Genomic DNA, 16,918 nt, shown 5'->3' with positions numbered 1-16,918 from the left:
GGAGAGGGTGCTCTTTCTGTTGCATTTATGGATCTTTCTGCCGCTTTTGACCTTGTTCCTAGAAAGAAACTTCGTGAGGTTTTATCTGGGATACACATTCCTAGTAATTTGTTAAACATCATTGTGCAGCTCCATGAGGACACCTTTGCAGGGGTCCCGTGTGGTGTAAATAGTGAATTAACCTAGGAGATTGCTATTGGCAAAGGTGTTCGTCTGGGCTCTGTTCTGGCTCCCACACTTTTTCTTTTACATATTAAAAACGGTGTCATTTTTTGACCAATTGTGCCGATGACTCCCCTATGATATTGGGTCAGAAATTTCAGACAATTTTTTTGCTGGAAATATTCTTCTGCAGGCCAAAAGTAGGGTTGGCTTACATACCATTGTGGATAGATTTATTCTGTTTTATTCCCTGTAAGGCCTGGAAATTAAAGCTTCAAAAACAAAGCAGATGACTTATTGTAAGGAGAAGAGGGCACAGGCACTACAAACTTGGGAAGAGGCTATTAGAAAGGGTAGAGGAATGTATTTATTTGCGGGCCCATTTAGCTGATTCAAGATTATGGACCCTACGGATTCCACATTTGCTAACCCACGGAGCCAGGGAAATCTAGTTTTGCCAAAAAGTCATCATGGTACCCAATTCTTCCTGCAGAATGATTTACAAGGCTCAACCGGGGGTATTGCATTATATGGTGCAGAATTATGGGGCTCTTATCACACAGGTCCATTGGGCACTAATGAGAATAATTTTATTAGAGCCTTCAAAGGATTAGGGAGAGGTACCTCTTTAGCACCCCTCAGTTTGGACCTGAGCCTTAAGTCTGTCTCTGCGTTGGGAACTTTTAAGGTCATTACACTCAAACAATCAACCAATCAGGGTTTGTGAAGCGCACTACTCACCCTTAAGGGTCTCAAGGTACCAGGGGGGTGTAAACAGCTCCAATGGGGTCATTCAAGGAGCCAGGTCTTGAGGTCCTTTCTGAACTGGTGCAGTGTCGGGCTTTGTCATAGGTAAAGGGTGAGTTTGTTTCAGGTCTTCGATGCAAGGTAGGAGAATGATCTTCCATCTGCTCTGTTCCTATAGACACGAGGGACAGTGGTTAAGGACAGGTCGGCTGATCGGAGGTTTCTCTTGGGGGCTTGGAAGGAGATACAGTCATTGAGGTTTTGTGGAGGGCTTTGTAGGCATGTGTGAGCAGTTTGAAGGTTATTTGTCTTTCGACAGGGAGCCAGTAGAGGTCACTGAGATTATGGGTGATGTGCTCTTGTCATGGGATAGCAAAGATAAGTCTGGCTGTGATGTTCTGGATGGTCTGTAATTTGCGCAGGAGTTTTCTGTTGATTCCAGCATAGAGGGTGTTGCCATAGTCCAGTTTGCTGGTGATGAGTGTGTGGGTGACGTTTTTTTTGTAGTCCGGGGGATCCACTTGAATGTCTTGCGAACTGTGCGGAGGGTGTTGAAGCACGCAGAGAACACTAGGTTCACATTTGGGCTACTAAAGAATTGCAACCCTTTAGAAAGTGTCTTGCAGACATTTTTAAACTACAGTGTTCTAAATAGATCAAGTGACTCACCCATGTTAAACTACTCACTGCATGATTTGGGCCGAGCTATGCTTTAGGAAGATCCTTCCTCTATCCCTTTCAATGCGGTCAGTATGGTTAAACCAAGACATTGGGAGAGTGTGCTGCTCAGAACAAATTATTTAGTTCCATTGGTAGCCTCATGGGGCTTTTAATTTATTGCATAGGTCAATGCCTAAAGCCTGAGGAATTTCTAAACTACACCCGACTGGCACATACTCACTCACTTTTTTTGCAGTATAGGTACAGGATCTTACCACCTTGTGTGTATACATCATCTTGGGGATCTTCAAAGTCTGTGCCTACTTTGTGCCAGTCATGTAGGCTTGGTGATGAAACTGAGGATCACAAGCTATTTTTCTGCCCAAGATATGCCAGACCTAGAGCTAGGTGAATTGCACCATTATGTCATTTTTTGGGCTTGAGAAATTGATAAATGCTCTTAAATTTGTAAAAGTGATTCTACAGGTATGATAGTGATTGCTGTATACAAATGTTAATTTGTGGCATGGTCTATCAGACAAAGGGCCCTATTATTATGACTTCTCCAAGACCGCTAAAGCCATAAGGAACCGCTCACCATATTACAACTTTTTAAGTCTCTGGCAGGCAGTTTTTTGGTGATCCCACAGCGGTGCCCATGAAAAAGACACTGCAATGGAAGCGTGAAAGGCAGCTTTTGCAGGGCATGGACTGTCAAGTCTATGCCCTGAAGGAACTGCATGCATGCGTACACAGGGGCACAACATATACCCCCCAACATGCACCCCATTGCCCTGAGGCAACAGAGGGCCCCTCAGGGCCCCCTTTGTTTCCTCACCACCACACTTTTTATGGTAGGCTCACCACCAAGAAAACTGTGAAGGTGAGGAAACTAGTATTATGCTTGGCCGTGCAGCACGAGCAGCAGATTGCCATCCTCACACCACTGCAATTCTGCCGAGGATCACATATCCTTGGCGGCAGCAGTGGTTCTGTGGCAGTTCGACCACCATAGTCTGAATATGACAGGTGGACCACCAGTCTGGCAGTCCACAGACCGCCAACACGGCTGCGGCTGTCCAATGGACCTCTGTAATAAGGCCCGTAGATTGTTTCATTGACTACGAAAGATCAACACATACTCAGGGATTGTTTTGCACTTGTCTATAGTGTTTTAAGTGTTCAATATTTATTTATTGCAATTGCTGGTCTTACATATTGTTGTTTATTTTTTCTACTGATTGTTTTATAATAAACTTTATATGCATTCGAGTTTACAATGAAATGTTATGCTCGATCTGCGAATAAACTTGAAACTTGATCTGAATAACTCTTCCTTTTTTCTTATGATTCAAAGCAGGCACCAAAGTGTAGATTGTCAGACTGTCTAACACTCATACATATACAAACAGATTTTAAAGTAACCTCAGATTTTCACTTAGAACATACTAGGCATGAAATATTTTGCAGAATATGCTTCCATATTTGAAAAGGACTGTAAAAAGGTGAAGTTACAAATTAATAGGTAAGCTCTTTGGGAATTCTTTATTAAAACCATGGAATTGATTTACTGCTATTGAGGTATGGGTTGACAACTTTAGATTCCAACAGAGCTTGTGTCAAACAAAAAACAAAAAACTCCTAAAAAGTATTAAGGAATTTGCAGAAACAATAGGTCTGGGTTTAATATACTAACGCATGAAAGTAGAGGCATTCACATATGTGCTTTTGCAAATACTTGTGTATACATGCTTTAGTCCAAAGAGAGAGAAACTGCAAATATTGTCCTTCTGATAGCACATTGCCATCACCCACACGCTGCATTTAGACGCACCTGCAAGCATGCTTCTGGCATTAGTCTAAAGCTTCTCAGGTTTACTTCAAGACCACCCACAAGTGCCAGAGGTCTGTAAAACTCTGGACAGGTGTGCCAATTTAAATAGAGAGACACTCTATATAACGCATAGCAATCTAAGAAACATTTCAAGCATTTAAAAATGGATGGTGGCATACTTGAGGCAGCAGACCACCATGTCTGCAATGGCTTTTAAAACAATTAATATTTGCCTTAAAGAAAGTAGAATGAGTTTCAAGAAAATGGAAGCTTACACAAACCGTTTCAAGGAATAGGCAGTGGCCTAATTGATCCCATCCAATTTGTGAATAGTTTACTACCTACATTGAAGGTAAAATATTAAGGGTTTCTAACTAGATTTCGGTCACCAAACATTAATACATACCACAAGAAAACAGTATTTAGAAGGGATGATCTAAACACACCTCTTACAAATTGGAATTAGGAAATTCACATTCACAAGCCCCCCTTTTTTGCTGTGAGAAAAATTCCTACAAAAAATCAACAGCATTCAAATACTTTCAGTTTTAAAACCTTTGTTGTCATATCCCTCATCAACCTGAAATGTATCAAGCAGATAAGCACGTGTATGTAGTTATATAAATATTCTTACAATATTGTATCAATGTTTATAGTTTATGTAAAGCTTTTTTTAAGCTCACATGGTAATTTATTTAGTTATGTGTTATAATCTTCCTGGATTTCCCTCTTTGGTATCTTCCACCCCACCTTTTCTAATGGTATGGCCCATTGGCCACTCTAGGAGTGCACCTTAGAACGTTGATGAGTGAAGCTGAGGGATCAGCTGAGGAGCGCCAGGCTGGTACTCCAGAGTAATGTATTGAATAAAGATCAACTGAACTTTATATTTTGCAGTGTCCTTCTTAAGATTATGTTTTTGGGAGGGGGAATTATAATTATTTTGTTGTGTTAATATATCTATGTTATTAAAATATATGTAGATATATATTGTTTACTGTTTATTTTAATATTTTTTTCACATAAAATGTTAAGTTTATATTTAGCAATGATAATGGAATTATGTTGGCAATATTGTTACAGTCGAGATTGTGTTTGGGGATAATTTTGACAAATCATACGTTTATTTAAATGAAACAATACTTTTGCTTGAAATAATTTTATTTTCATGTTGAGCAAAAAAACAATATTTTAATAACAATGTTTGTGTTCTTGATATTTGCATTCTTTTGTTAAATATAGAAAGGCGATATTTTTGCTAATGAAAAATAATTATCTGTTTTCTTTAATATCGATATTATGTGCATCAATATTGTGTCAGTGATCCAGTGCCATAAGATGCTTTTATTATGCCTAACTTTACTTAATTCAAGTGCACATACTTGACTTCTACTGTGTCACTCATGATAGCTTGTTACAAATTGCAACTTCTTAACCTACAAGGCCAGCTGCAATTGGTGTTAGCAACAGCATTGTAGTGCTCTGGGGTTCAACTGCCCTAGGGCTAGGTAGGGGGGACTCCATTGCTAATTTGTTCCAGTGTTTATGGGTGGTGGGCCTCAGCACTTTTGTGGGTGCTGGAACTTTCATTTTACCAGTGGTGCACATCTAAGGAAAAATTGGGCTCCTACACTTGTGTTTTTACTAAATTCAAAACGAATGGAAGCACATGCCCAGGGGACTCAGATAGTGACTGAGGCAGTAGGAAAGTCACAAAGACAGTTACAATTGGCAGACTGTACACAGGGCCAGACTGGCCATAAGGAACATCAGTCTTTCTTTGGGAGGCTGGATGGATGGGGGCCGGTTCTGCAGCGATGGGGAACGGTTTTGTTACTGGGGGACGGTTTTGCAGCTATGCTGCAATATCTACCCCCAGTAGCAGAAAAACATCAATCAACTGTTTCCAGCCTCCTGGGGCCAGGCAGTGCTTCTCCAAGGGCTGGTCCAAGAAAATTGTATGGGCTGGTTTGGGTTCTGACCTTGACCATACACCTTCTGCTAAACCTGCCCAGGCCACTGAGAGAATTCATGCTCACTGCCTTCAATTCCAAGTTAAATCTTCTGCTCAAGTGAGAGTTCAACACGATCTAGGTTTGTGTTGGCATACTACACATTACAGTCAGGCCTTTCTAAAAGGCACATGTGATTTATGAAGTATGGCTCTGGTGAAACCAACTAAGTTTGTTCAGTAATCTTTGCTGAGTTTGTTCTACTGTTTCACTGTGTGGAGGATTACAAGCACAGCAGAGCCCATTAGAGGCTAAAAGTGCTGAGAAGTGCAGAATCGTTTGACAACTTTGAACAGCACAGAGCACATTTGAAGTATGACCGCTCAGATCAATGAAGCACACCTGTGATCCCCGAGAGACCCTCCATTGTAGTGCTCCTGTAAAAATCCTGCAGCTCCAGGGAATGTTTTTTCCTATGAGGCCTGAGAGCTTTAGTAGTGTAGCGAAGTGAGCCGAGCAGCTTCCCTGTGAGGTGTGAAATAACCAAGTAATACAGATCCTGCTAGGACGAAGAAACAAGGAGAGTGCAGAAGGAGATCTGGAGAGGTGTGAGATTCCTGAGGAATGCAATACATGGGCACAGGCCCAAGCAGAAGCACCCATATAATGTCTGAAACACCAGCTGTGCTCCTATGAGTCCTGAGCACTCGAATGGTACAGCAACCCAGTGAGGCCTGACATCCAAGAGCACTGCACTCTCATGTGAAGGGGATCGGATTTGCAATTTTTACTGTGAGAATCTTGAGTAGTAGATGTTCCACAGAAGCACCCAAGGTGCGTGATACCAGATATAACAATTTTAAGTTTGAAAACTGTATTACAGATTTAAAGGTTTTCTACTTTAACAATCACCAACATATTACCAAAATTTTTTCGTTCATAGATATCCAATATTCCTCCTCTTGCTAAAGTGCTCGATAAATGTCTTCAACTTCAACAGAGCCAACACATCGCTAATTTAAACCGATTAGATGAATTCTAATCTAGTTTCAGGCCAGGGTACAGCACCGAGGTAGAGCACCGAAACAACTTTTCTTCACATTGTAGATGATGCTCTTCAAGCCGTTGACCAAGGCAAAACCTGTCTCTTAATCCTACTGGATTTATACTCAGCACTTGACACAGTCAACCTCGAGAAACTACTTGAATGCCTCGGACACAGGATGAGAATAGGAGGTGCCGCCATTAAATGGTTTGGTTCTTTTCTCCGTAACCGCTCCCAGAGATTCTTAGTTAACAGCAACCTATCTGCTCCCTCCCTGATAACAATCGGTGTCCCTCAAGGCTCAACTCTGTCCCCTACCCTCTTTATTCTCTACCTTGAACCACTAGCTGAAATGCTCCGTACTGACAATATTTCCTTTCACATGTATGCCGACGATAATCAGATCTACATCAAAATCTAACTGTTTGAATGAGGCTCTGAAGTTTACTGTTTAATGGCTCACCAGCAACCATCTCAAACTAAATGCACCAAAAACAGGGCTCCCTCTCATCTCCCCCCCTAAAAACAATACTCACATCCTGGAATGGACTAACTCGATCACAGCACTTAACTGCACACCAGCCATAGTGGAATCTGCCAAATATCTCAGCATAACCCTGTACAGCAACCTGAATATGCGTGACCACATCAACTTGATGGCCAAAACTGTGAGGTTCCACCTGAGCTATTTGAGACTACTAAAACCAGTCCTAGAAGCTGCAAACATAAAAACCACAGTCCAGGCATTAGTTATCTCCAGGAATGAATACTGCTGCTCAACCCTATCTTGCCTACCCAAGATCTCCACTGCCCCCCTAACAGCTTGCCTCAACACCGCAGCGAGACTCTTAACAGGCTCAAAAAAAGTTTGACCACATTTCTCCCCATCTGAAGGCACTAAACTGTCTCCCCTTTGAATTCGGAGTCCAGCTCAAACTGGCCTGTGTCACGTACAAAGCACTATACATGAAATCCCCTGCATATCTCGCCAAGAAATTCTTGGTATCTGGGGAAGTCAGAAACTCCTGGTCCGCCAGAGACCTTATGCTCCAGCCATCCCGCTTCTGTAAGGATAAAACCTGTGCCTTCTCTGGGGCCGCACCTAGAACAGGGAACTCATTGCTGTCCTCCATCAGAAGAATCCCTTCTCTGTCAACCTTTAAAAAGGAAGCTAAAACATTCCTAATGAGCAAATTCCTCCCATAATTCTCTTTCACTGCGCACTCTGCTCATTCTGAAAAATCTCTTCTCTGCTTGGTTGCGCCTATTCTTTGTACTGATTATTCCCTATTATGTAATTGTGGACTCTCTCTGCATATCGCTGATGTGTCACCACTCATATGTAATTGCTGATTTTCACTGCAGTTTGCTGACTTGTCGCCCCTCTGATTATTGTATATACCCTAGTTATGTTCGAATGTAGTCATGTCCTGCTATCCATATCCTGTTTTTTTCCTGTGTCAAACCTGTATATAACGTGTTATCCCTGTAATGAGCTCTGATACCCTAACGGGTCACGTTCGCACTTTATAAAACCATAAATAAATAAATAAAGTAGATATGTAAAGAAAACTAAAATATTCAAAAAATGTCAAACATTTCTTTAATCTAGGACTATATTGTTACAATTAGACTATTGCTAATAGTTTTATGGGTTTCATATATGAAGGAAGGGAGACAGGGGACCATTAGGAAAGAGTTTAATGATGGTACCTCAAAGTCCATATCAGAAATGAATATATATATATGTATAGTCACTATAAAAAACACAGGTTTCAGGGGTGTTATAGTTAGTTGGACTTTTCACTCATACAAAACCGGGGAAATTCAGCCGTTATAGTTAGTTCAGCTAACTATAACTCGCCCCCACAATGCACTGCTGATGACGTCACATATTGCTTCATTCATTACATGGTCAGTGACATCACTGATGACACTGATGACATCTGAAATGACATCACTGATTAGATCACTGATGACATCATCCAGTGACTGTGTGTTTCTGTAAAGTTTAAATATGTTTGATATATATATATAGGCCAAGGTGTATTGAAGAATGAGTCAGTTTATAAGTGTCTGAATGGATGATTTAGTAGGTGCGTGACTGACTGTATAAGTGAGTGATTGCATTGGTCTTACTGAATTCATGGGTTAGTGACTGATACAGACATTCACACAGTTCAGTTTGTCAGTTGGTGTGTAAGTGGTTGCATGGGTTGGTGATTAGCTAAATGAGGGTCTATATGGGTTATTGATTGGTTGTCTGAGTATCTCTATGGGTGCCTGAGTATCTGTGGAGGTGGGTGGGGGGTGTGACTGTGCATATAGATGTGTGAGTGTCTGATTCACTAGCTGTATGGGTTCAAGGGCTGTATGGATGGGTGAGTGTGTGTATGGGTGTGTTAGTAAGTGAATGGGTGTCTCAGTGGTCCATGTGTGAGTAACTACATATGTGAAAGGCAGTATATGTGAGTGTTGGACTATATAAATGACTAGATGTGAGAGTGAGTGATTGTGAGAGTGGCTGTATGGATGAGTGTGTGCTTGTATTAGTTTTTGTCTAAGAGTGTAAGTATGTGTAAGTATATGTTTTAATAAGTGAGGTGGTCTGTGCATAACTGTGGTGTGTGTATAACTGTATAGGTGAGTACCTCCCTGGGGTGTTAAAAGTAAATGTGTGGGGGGTCCGAATCCTCCCCACGCCACCCTGGGGATGACACCTCCCTGGTGCTTTGAAAATGAAATGCAGGGGGCAAGCGGCCACCTTCCCGGTGGACTGGTTTTTAAAACAAAGTAGATGTGTGGGGGAGCCGGAGCCCCCCACATGCCTGGGGACCACTACCTCTTCATGGCACATACTGATTTAAATGCAGGGGTCTGTACCGCGTCCCCAGGATCCGGGGACTACCACCTCCCCAGGCCTTTAAATAGTTGGGTGGGGGGCCGCACCCTGGAACCCTTGATGACTCTGGGGACCACCACTCCAAGGGCCTGCTCCTGCAATGTCCTGGGGTGCCCACCCCTGGGACATTGCTGTTTGCGATGGCAGGGCGGGAGCACGGCTCCCACCCTGCCATAGCAAACTCTACTTTGCCTCATTGAAGCGAGAGCAGGAAAACCTGATCTTGCTTTAATTAAGCAAAGCAGGATTGCTTTTGCACAAGGGGAGCTGCATGTCAGCAGCTCCCCTTGTGCAAAAGCAATGCCTGCTGTCACAGGAGGCGGGGAGCTGGCTGGACCATGGGGGCTTTTGGGCATACCACTGGAGTCAAGCTATCCTGGCTGAAGATGGCTGATAAATGCAAAAACAACAATTGATGGACAGAATGCAGAACAATGTCATACATTCACCCCAGTACTGAGATCTGGGCCTAAATCCATCGTTTTTTTGCACTCCTCACCACCCCCGGTCAGACATGGCCATATGCAAATCAGCCTTGACCCGGTGCCTCATGGGAACAGTCCAGCCCGAACTGCCAAGCCACGTCTTTCCTGGACCGAATCAAGCATCCAAGGACCGGTTTCTGGCTATCAGCCGTCACCAGCCTGGATAGCTTGACTCCAGTGGTGTGGAGAGCATGAGACTCACGTCTGAGCATACCCATCCCACTCGGGGTGACAAATGCAAAAACATCAATTGATGGACAGAATGCAGAACAATGTCATACATTCATCCCAGTACAGAGATCTAGGCCTAAATCCATCGTTTTTTTGCACACCACACCACCCCAGGTCAGACATGGCCATATGCAAATCAGCCTTGACCCTGTGCCTCATGGGAACAGTCCAGCCTGAACTGCCAAGCCATGTCTTTCCGGGACCGGAATCAAGCATCCAAGGACCGGTTTCTGGCTATTAGCCGTCATCAGCCTGGATAGCTTGACTCCAGTGGTGTGGAGAGCATGGGACTCACGTCTGAGCATACCCATCCCACTCGGGGTGACAAATGCAAAAACAACAATTGATGGACAGAATACAGAACAATGTCATACATTCACCCGAGATCTGGGCCTAAATCCATCGTTTTTTTGCTCTCTCTTCCAATAGCAAAGCAGTTAACTATGGCAGGGTGGGAGCCGTGTGTCCCCTGCAAATATTCAAACTTTGCCCCAGGGGTGGCAGTCCCCGGGGCAGTGTGGGGGGAATGGGACCCCCACACTAATTTTTGATAATGCCCCCAGGATTTGCCCCCTCCCCCCCCGGGGGCTAATCAGCATTGAAGCGCGGAAGTGCTCGTTTTTCTGTTTTTTTTTGATTGGCAGAATCAGCGCATCCTGCGCAGATTTTGCTGATTTTTAAAAAAATAATAATAATTTTTTGGCCTTGGGGGTCAGTTCAGTTCATGAAGCTTTATTCGGTACAAAAGAATTGACCATAAAAGCAGACATAAAAGATACATATATGAATCATTGAAAATTAAAAATTAGGTTACAATACAGTACAGACCAATATACTAAAATATCATGCTTTTACGTGCACTGATAGATTTGATTAAAAACGTGGCAGTATAAAAACAAATGTCAGCAGATTTCATGTTAAGAATAAGACTCATTGCCTCATCCACTGTACGTACCCCATATTTAACAAATAAAGGTTTAAGGTACAAAGTTCGATAATTCAGGTACAATTTACATATCAGTAAAAAGTGCAGGGTGCTCTGTTTTGATGTACCATCACACTGGCACGGTCCTTTAGGATGTTGCTTTATGTTAGGCAAAGACACCAACTCATGTACAATTCCGAACCTAAGTCTGGTTAGGACAAATTTATGCGAAGACCTCGTAACCAGCACAAGGTACGGTGGGAAGCCTTCAGTGAGGGAGTATTTACTACGAAAGGAAACTGTCGTCATAGACCGACGGGTCCTTGTGGGACCCCCTGAACAGGCCTAGGTGGTGAGTGTGTTTCTACCCTGCCTCCTTTTCGCGTTTTGCACGTTTGTTCTATAGGTTTCTTGTGCCTTGGTTCTACAGAGGCACAAGATAGCTACCAACACTTCCTCATTTTGAGTGTTGAGAGCCAATTAGAATACAGCTCATGCACAGCAGGGTGCGCTTAGGATGTGCGGATCCTGCGCCGCCATAGATATATATGCACTTTTAAATGTGATTTTCTCAGGAACTACCAAACAGATTTATACCATTTGGGCAAATGGCACGAGTCTGAACTGAGGACTACCTCTTTGCCAAATGTGATGTCATTCCGTTCAGCAGTTTGGGTTGTAGCTGCGACTAAAGGACCCTATGGAAAATTGCATGGGGAAAACATGTTTTGCGATCCCCCTTTTTTTCTCGGCCCCCGCTACATGAATCATCCCAAGACTTTCAGGATAGTAGCCACCCTTAGCTGGCCATTAGTTTTGATAATTTTGCGAAGATTCATCAACCGGCGCCAAAGGTATTACAAATAGAATGTTGCAGATTTCCTATTGAAAATAGGTCCTAACTATAACTACCTACTGGCAACCGCCAGTAGGTAATATATATATATATATATATATATATATATATATATATATATATATATATATATATATATATATATATATATATATATATATATATATATATATATATATACACACACACTTTTTTAATTATTATTAAGAAGAAATGTACGTTATGTGTATACTTAAAGAAACTCCTTTAAGATTCATGTGGCATACTTATTTGAAAACTCTAAGGTGATTTGACTTCATGAAATCCTCCACAGTTAGCATCGGGAGCTATGTTAATATATATTGTGTGCTGATGGCCTTTCATTGACGTTTTTCTACTTCTTTGTTTGGGGAAGAGGTCTGCACCTGCTTGGTTTCGCGTTCATAGGGAACAGGATTGTTTGAATATATTATATATATATATATATATATATATATATATATATATATTTGTATTATTCATTTTGTCCTATTATCATTTTATTTTCTATCAAATAAACACAGAGCATTTCGTAGCCCCTAATGGACAGCATAGTTTTTCACTCTCGCCATGCCCTGATTATTGCTTCGCATCCCCACTCCCTAAGCAGTGATCTCTGGCTGACCTGCCTCTCCCTAGGGCCGGTTGCTTACTCCGCCCCAGCCTCCTCTTTTGAGAGATCATCGATCTCGCATGAGAACTGACAATGGTGGTAGCACGACGCGGATTGCACAGTGACAGTAATGGACCGGCGCCGCCTTCGCACATCTCCGGTATACTTTTAAAAAACACTCAACCTATTTCCTGATCTTGATCTATATGCATAACACCGTTGCTTTTTGAGGGGGCCTCTGGGTTAGGTCAACACCAATGATTCCTCTTTATTATCTCCATCATTGAAAGCTTGCATTATCTTGACTTCATACCGATTCGCTTCCGCGGGCTTCCACACCTTATCAGAATTACACAACAGGTATGTTGTAGAATTTTCCATTGTTCTTCATGTGACTTTGCTCCTTAGCACTTCACTATTGAACTTCTTACTTGTTCTCTGTTTTCCCAATTAGAGTTACACTTCAACATGCTTGCCCTCATAATTTAGCAATCCTCTTCACATCTAATCCCTTTTGAATTTTTCATTTGCAATTCAGCACATTTACTCATGTCTGTGCCTTTGCTCTAAAGGGAGTTGCTACTCTGAAACTGTCATTAACTTCATCCTGGTGATGATGAGCCCTTGTAAAATACACGTGGGTGTTGAATCGTCGACTCTATTGTCACCTTGGATTCCATAAATTCCTATTTGACTAAAGCACTCAGAGAGACAACTTAGCTTTGCAGCCCCCTGTGTTCTACAGTATTGTGCTGTGGAGTCCTTAAAATGTCCTGAAAATTACTGAGACAACAATTGTTGTTAGATGCGCTTCAGCTATATTTCACTATTTAATGCATGCTTGATTCACATTATCACCGATCATGCATGAAAACATATTTAATATTTTAAGTGACTTTCTATGTTTATTATATCGACTTCAGGTGAAAGGTAATTGAGTTAACGTCATGCTTTTGCAAATTTACATGACACCTTATACCTTACCTTATAGATACGAGTGCATTTTACTTTTATGCTGTATGATAAGTTTTTCTTCCACTATCTCTGAACACACCACTACTGGATCTTAAGCATAATGGTACCAAGCTCCCAGGGTAATTGGATTAGCTCTTTTTTTATTGTACAGGAATGGCAGTACAGTCGAAGCTGCTGGCATGGCCAAAACACTAATTTATTATTAATGAAGATGAAACACTTGCTTTTAATATAAACTCTCTAAAGGAATTTTGCTGAAGAAGCACAGGGGTCCTCGAAACAGTGGGGCCTGTAGCACAATGTCCCCCACCCCATGTCCTTCTCGCATGATGGTAGTGGTAGCTGGCTTTTGGGGCAGACATAATTAGAGGATTCAGGTGAAAGACTGTCAGACATACTGGCACCCTGGCATCCATAGGAAGCTGAATAATATACTCTTGGTGGAGTAGAAAATAGTAAAGGTATGAAGAGGTAAATGGTAGGGTAGGTTTAGGAGAGCTACAGGATAGAGGACAATGATCAGAACATTAAATGACATTCTTGAAGCCCTTCAAGTCTGTCCATGCATTGGTGTTTATGAGTAATAGATATAAAAGAGCTTGAGAAAATCTGGGAAAGTTGAGTGCATGCCACAAAAAGGATGTTTACTGGGGTTTTGAAGCTTCAATCGCAATTAGATAGATTGGGTGGGTGAGTGCCTGCTGCATAACATCGAAGTTATGGTTTCCAATGCAAATAACAAAGCGTGAAAGGAGATATATCTGTGGCACCAGTTCTAGTGTGTATAACCTTAATGTTATTTTTTATTAACTTTAACATTATTGCCAGATATATTGAGTTTATTTCTAAATGTTTATTTATGTTTTTCTGAGAATTTAAAGCCTTAGCACAGCTTTTGGACATAAGCTAGAGCATCAGTGAATTGATTCATCAAGAAAATGCAGTAAACCTTGTTGCTTTAACGAGTTAGCTCAGTGAATTAATCATTTGATCTATAACCAGGGAGAGAGGTCAGCATGGACGGTATGGACCTCAATTCATCAACATTCCAGGGGTAGAAAAAGTGAGTTCACATGCCCCTTGACATTCACTTTCACTTTCACGCACACATACATATGCTTTTACATACACACATATTCACACATACACACACACCCACACATACACACATAATCTGCCTACATATGCAAACACAGTCACACATACACGCACACACTCTGACGTAAACAAATTCAAAACTGCAAGCACACACAAAACATACATGCATTTATAGAACATGTTTTTCTTACCGCAGGTGCCAGGGAAAGTCAGATTCCAGCTACTTGTACTCCATTCTTTATTGACGTAATAGCGAATAATGTAATATTATTCACTCTTAGTATAATAAAAATTGACAAAAAACGAGGTCAGTGAAGCCCAAACCTACATCAATAATGGCAAGCTATTTCTGTTCCTGCCACTGATTTTGCCACTGCTGAGAGGGTTCAGACACACAGTGCCAGTGGTCACAAGGGGCAGGCCAGTGGTCACAGCAGCGACCCTCCGGAGACCCCTAAATGAAGTCCATGGAGGTCAGGTTGGCACTTTAGAGCTGGTAGGTTTTCAAAATCTGGGATACACCAAATTTGACAAAAATGGCTCATTGGTTGAACTCATCACTACGTAACAGGCAGGGTTATAGTAAATTCATGCAAAGAAGGTCCCAAGGGCATCGTAGGAATTGTAAATGTGACTCAGTGGGGAGATTTACTAAAATGTAGCGAAACGCAGTGCAGCAAACAAAGCTGTTGCGCTGAGTTGTACTAGAAGGAGGTCAGATCCATGTCTTCATGGATATGGCGCTGCTGCTCTCTTCCTCTGTTCGTGCTTTTTTAGGCTGCCTGGCACCACACACCACTGAACCATTGTGCAAATGGGCGTGTGTGATGTCAAGCATAGGTTTTGTACTGCAAGGGTACATGTACCATACACCCAACTTCACCATGAAATACTTTAAAACATTGTGTGTTGCATGATGCACCACTCATTCAAATTTTAAAAGCTTGAAGAAATAAAAACATTTCTCAGGGAATCGCTATTTTTGGGCACAAAGCCCTGCCAACAAATGACAGTTGACAGTGCACTACGGCAAAAAACTATGGGTGGAAGCGTGGAAATACCCACATACCCCCATGACACAAAGTGACGCAACATTAGTGCAAAAGCCTTTGTACTACGTTTAGGCAACTTTCCAGTGCAAAAAGGTTTTGCGCTGGAAAATAATGAATAAATCAACACTTTGTGACAATCTACATAATTTTGGGTGAAATTGCACTGATGCAAAGCATTGATAAATCTGACCCCTAGTTTCTGATTAGGAGTTTGGGAGGAGCTAATATTCATGTTTTTCTGATTTCAGGACTTCTGTGTAAACAACCCTGAGTCTGGCACCTTCAGCATCACTATAAAGAACATTGCTTGTGGGATGGGCGAGGCCATCTGCTCGGTGTCAGTCTCACTGATTCTGCAGGTTTGTCTTTTCTTCATTAGCTCCCGGTGTCTTACCATTATGTGCATTATTGCAGATTTGCAAAAAAGAAATGGTGAGAAATATCAGGAGTTCCACAAATTCCATATATTGTCAATAAGATATCTTGCAAGCCTTTTTATAGAATGTTCACTCATACTTCTATTACCACTCACTCACATTATTTCATTCCATACAATGATATATTACCATACCCACATGCTCTAGGGGTGTGCCAAAGGGCAAGATCTATGGATAATTGCCAAGACGTCCACATAAAATTACAGCAACTGTATTTATATAGTGATGAGTCACACCGTCCCTTCTCCCCCAAACCACTCGAAACCTTGGTGTGTAACTGTTTCATAGGAAAGAGAAAGCATGTTTGCAACTATGAAGAATAAAAATAAAATCTCTAGTGCACAATTAAACACATCAAAAACCTGTTAGATATTTGTTGCAAGCAGATATCAGAAACAGCTGAATATAAGTAATTATCTTTTTTTAAATAAAAGCTGCAATAGCTCAGAATATGTAGTCAAGTGCAGACCAATTGTATATTTTCACTAACTATCTAGTGAGTGCAAAAAATAAACATGTTCTTTCTGCTTGTCATTGAGAGCTAAAAAAAATGGAGCAGAAGAAAGAATAGCAATGTTCGGTTGTCCAGAGCTTGAATGTAATCATTTATGAAAAACTATTTTTTTTTAATAATCGTCGACTAGCAGCCCCATAAGTAGTTCATAATAAAGAAGTTAGAGATAGGCATTACTACAGGGATTACAGAATCCCAGGTATTATGAAGAAATTAGAGATTGCCGTTTATACAGGGATTACAGAATCCCATGTATTATAATAAGCTAATAACATAAGGGGAATTGTCAGGAATTCACCAGGTAACTGCATCTAGATCACTTTGACTTGGTTAAAATTCTGAACTATAGGATGTTTCAGTCAAACATATATTTATGTTAAGGCACATGAAGATCATTGGGGACCCCATTCTC

At 41.5% G+C, this 16,918-nt stretch overlaps 1 protein-coding gene across 1 annotated transcript in view; it reads left to right on the top strand.

The window, feature by feature from the left end:
- Positions 1–16,918, top strand: part of LOC144823889 (mucin-5B-like) — a 1,747,676-nt gene that overhangs the window by 1,240,819 nt on the left and 489,939 nt on the right. Inside the window, exon 21 of the mRNA XM_078682783.1 lies at positions 15,804–15,914. Within this exon, the coding sequence (XP_078538909.1) occupies positions 15,804–15,914 (111 nt within the window). The remainder of the gene's footprint in view (positions 1–15,803; positions 15,915–16,918) is intronic.

Source organism: Lissotriton helveticus, chromosome 3_1, assembly GCF_964261635.1.
Source record: "Lissotriton helveticus chromosome 3_1, aLisHel1.1, whole genome shotgun sequence".
Lineage (NCBI taxonomy): Eukaryota > Metazoa > Chordata > Amphibia > Caudata > Salamandridae > Lissotriton > Lissotriton helveticus.
This window is presented reverse-complemented; position numbering and strand designations above follow the sequence as displayed.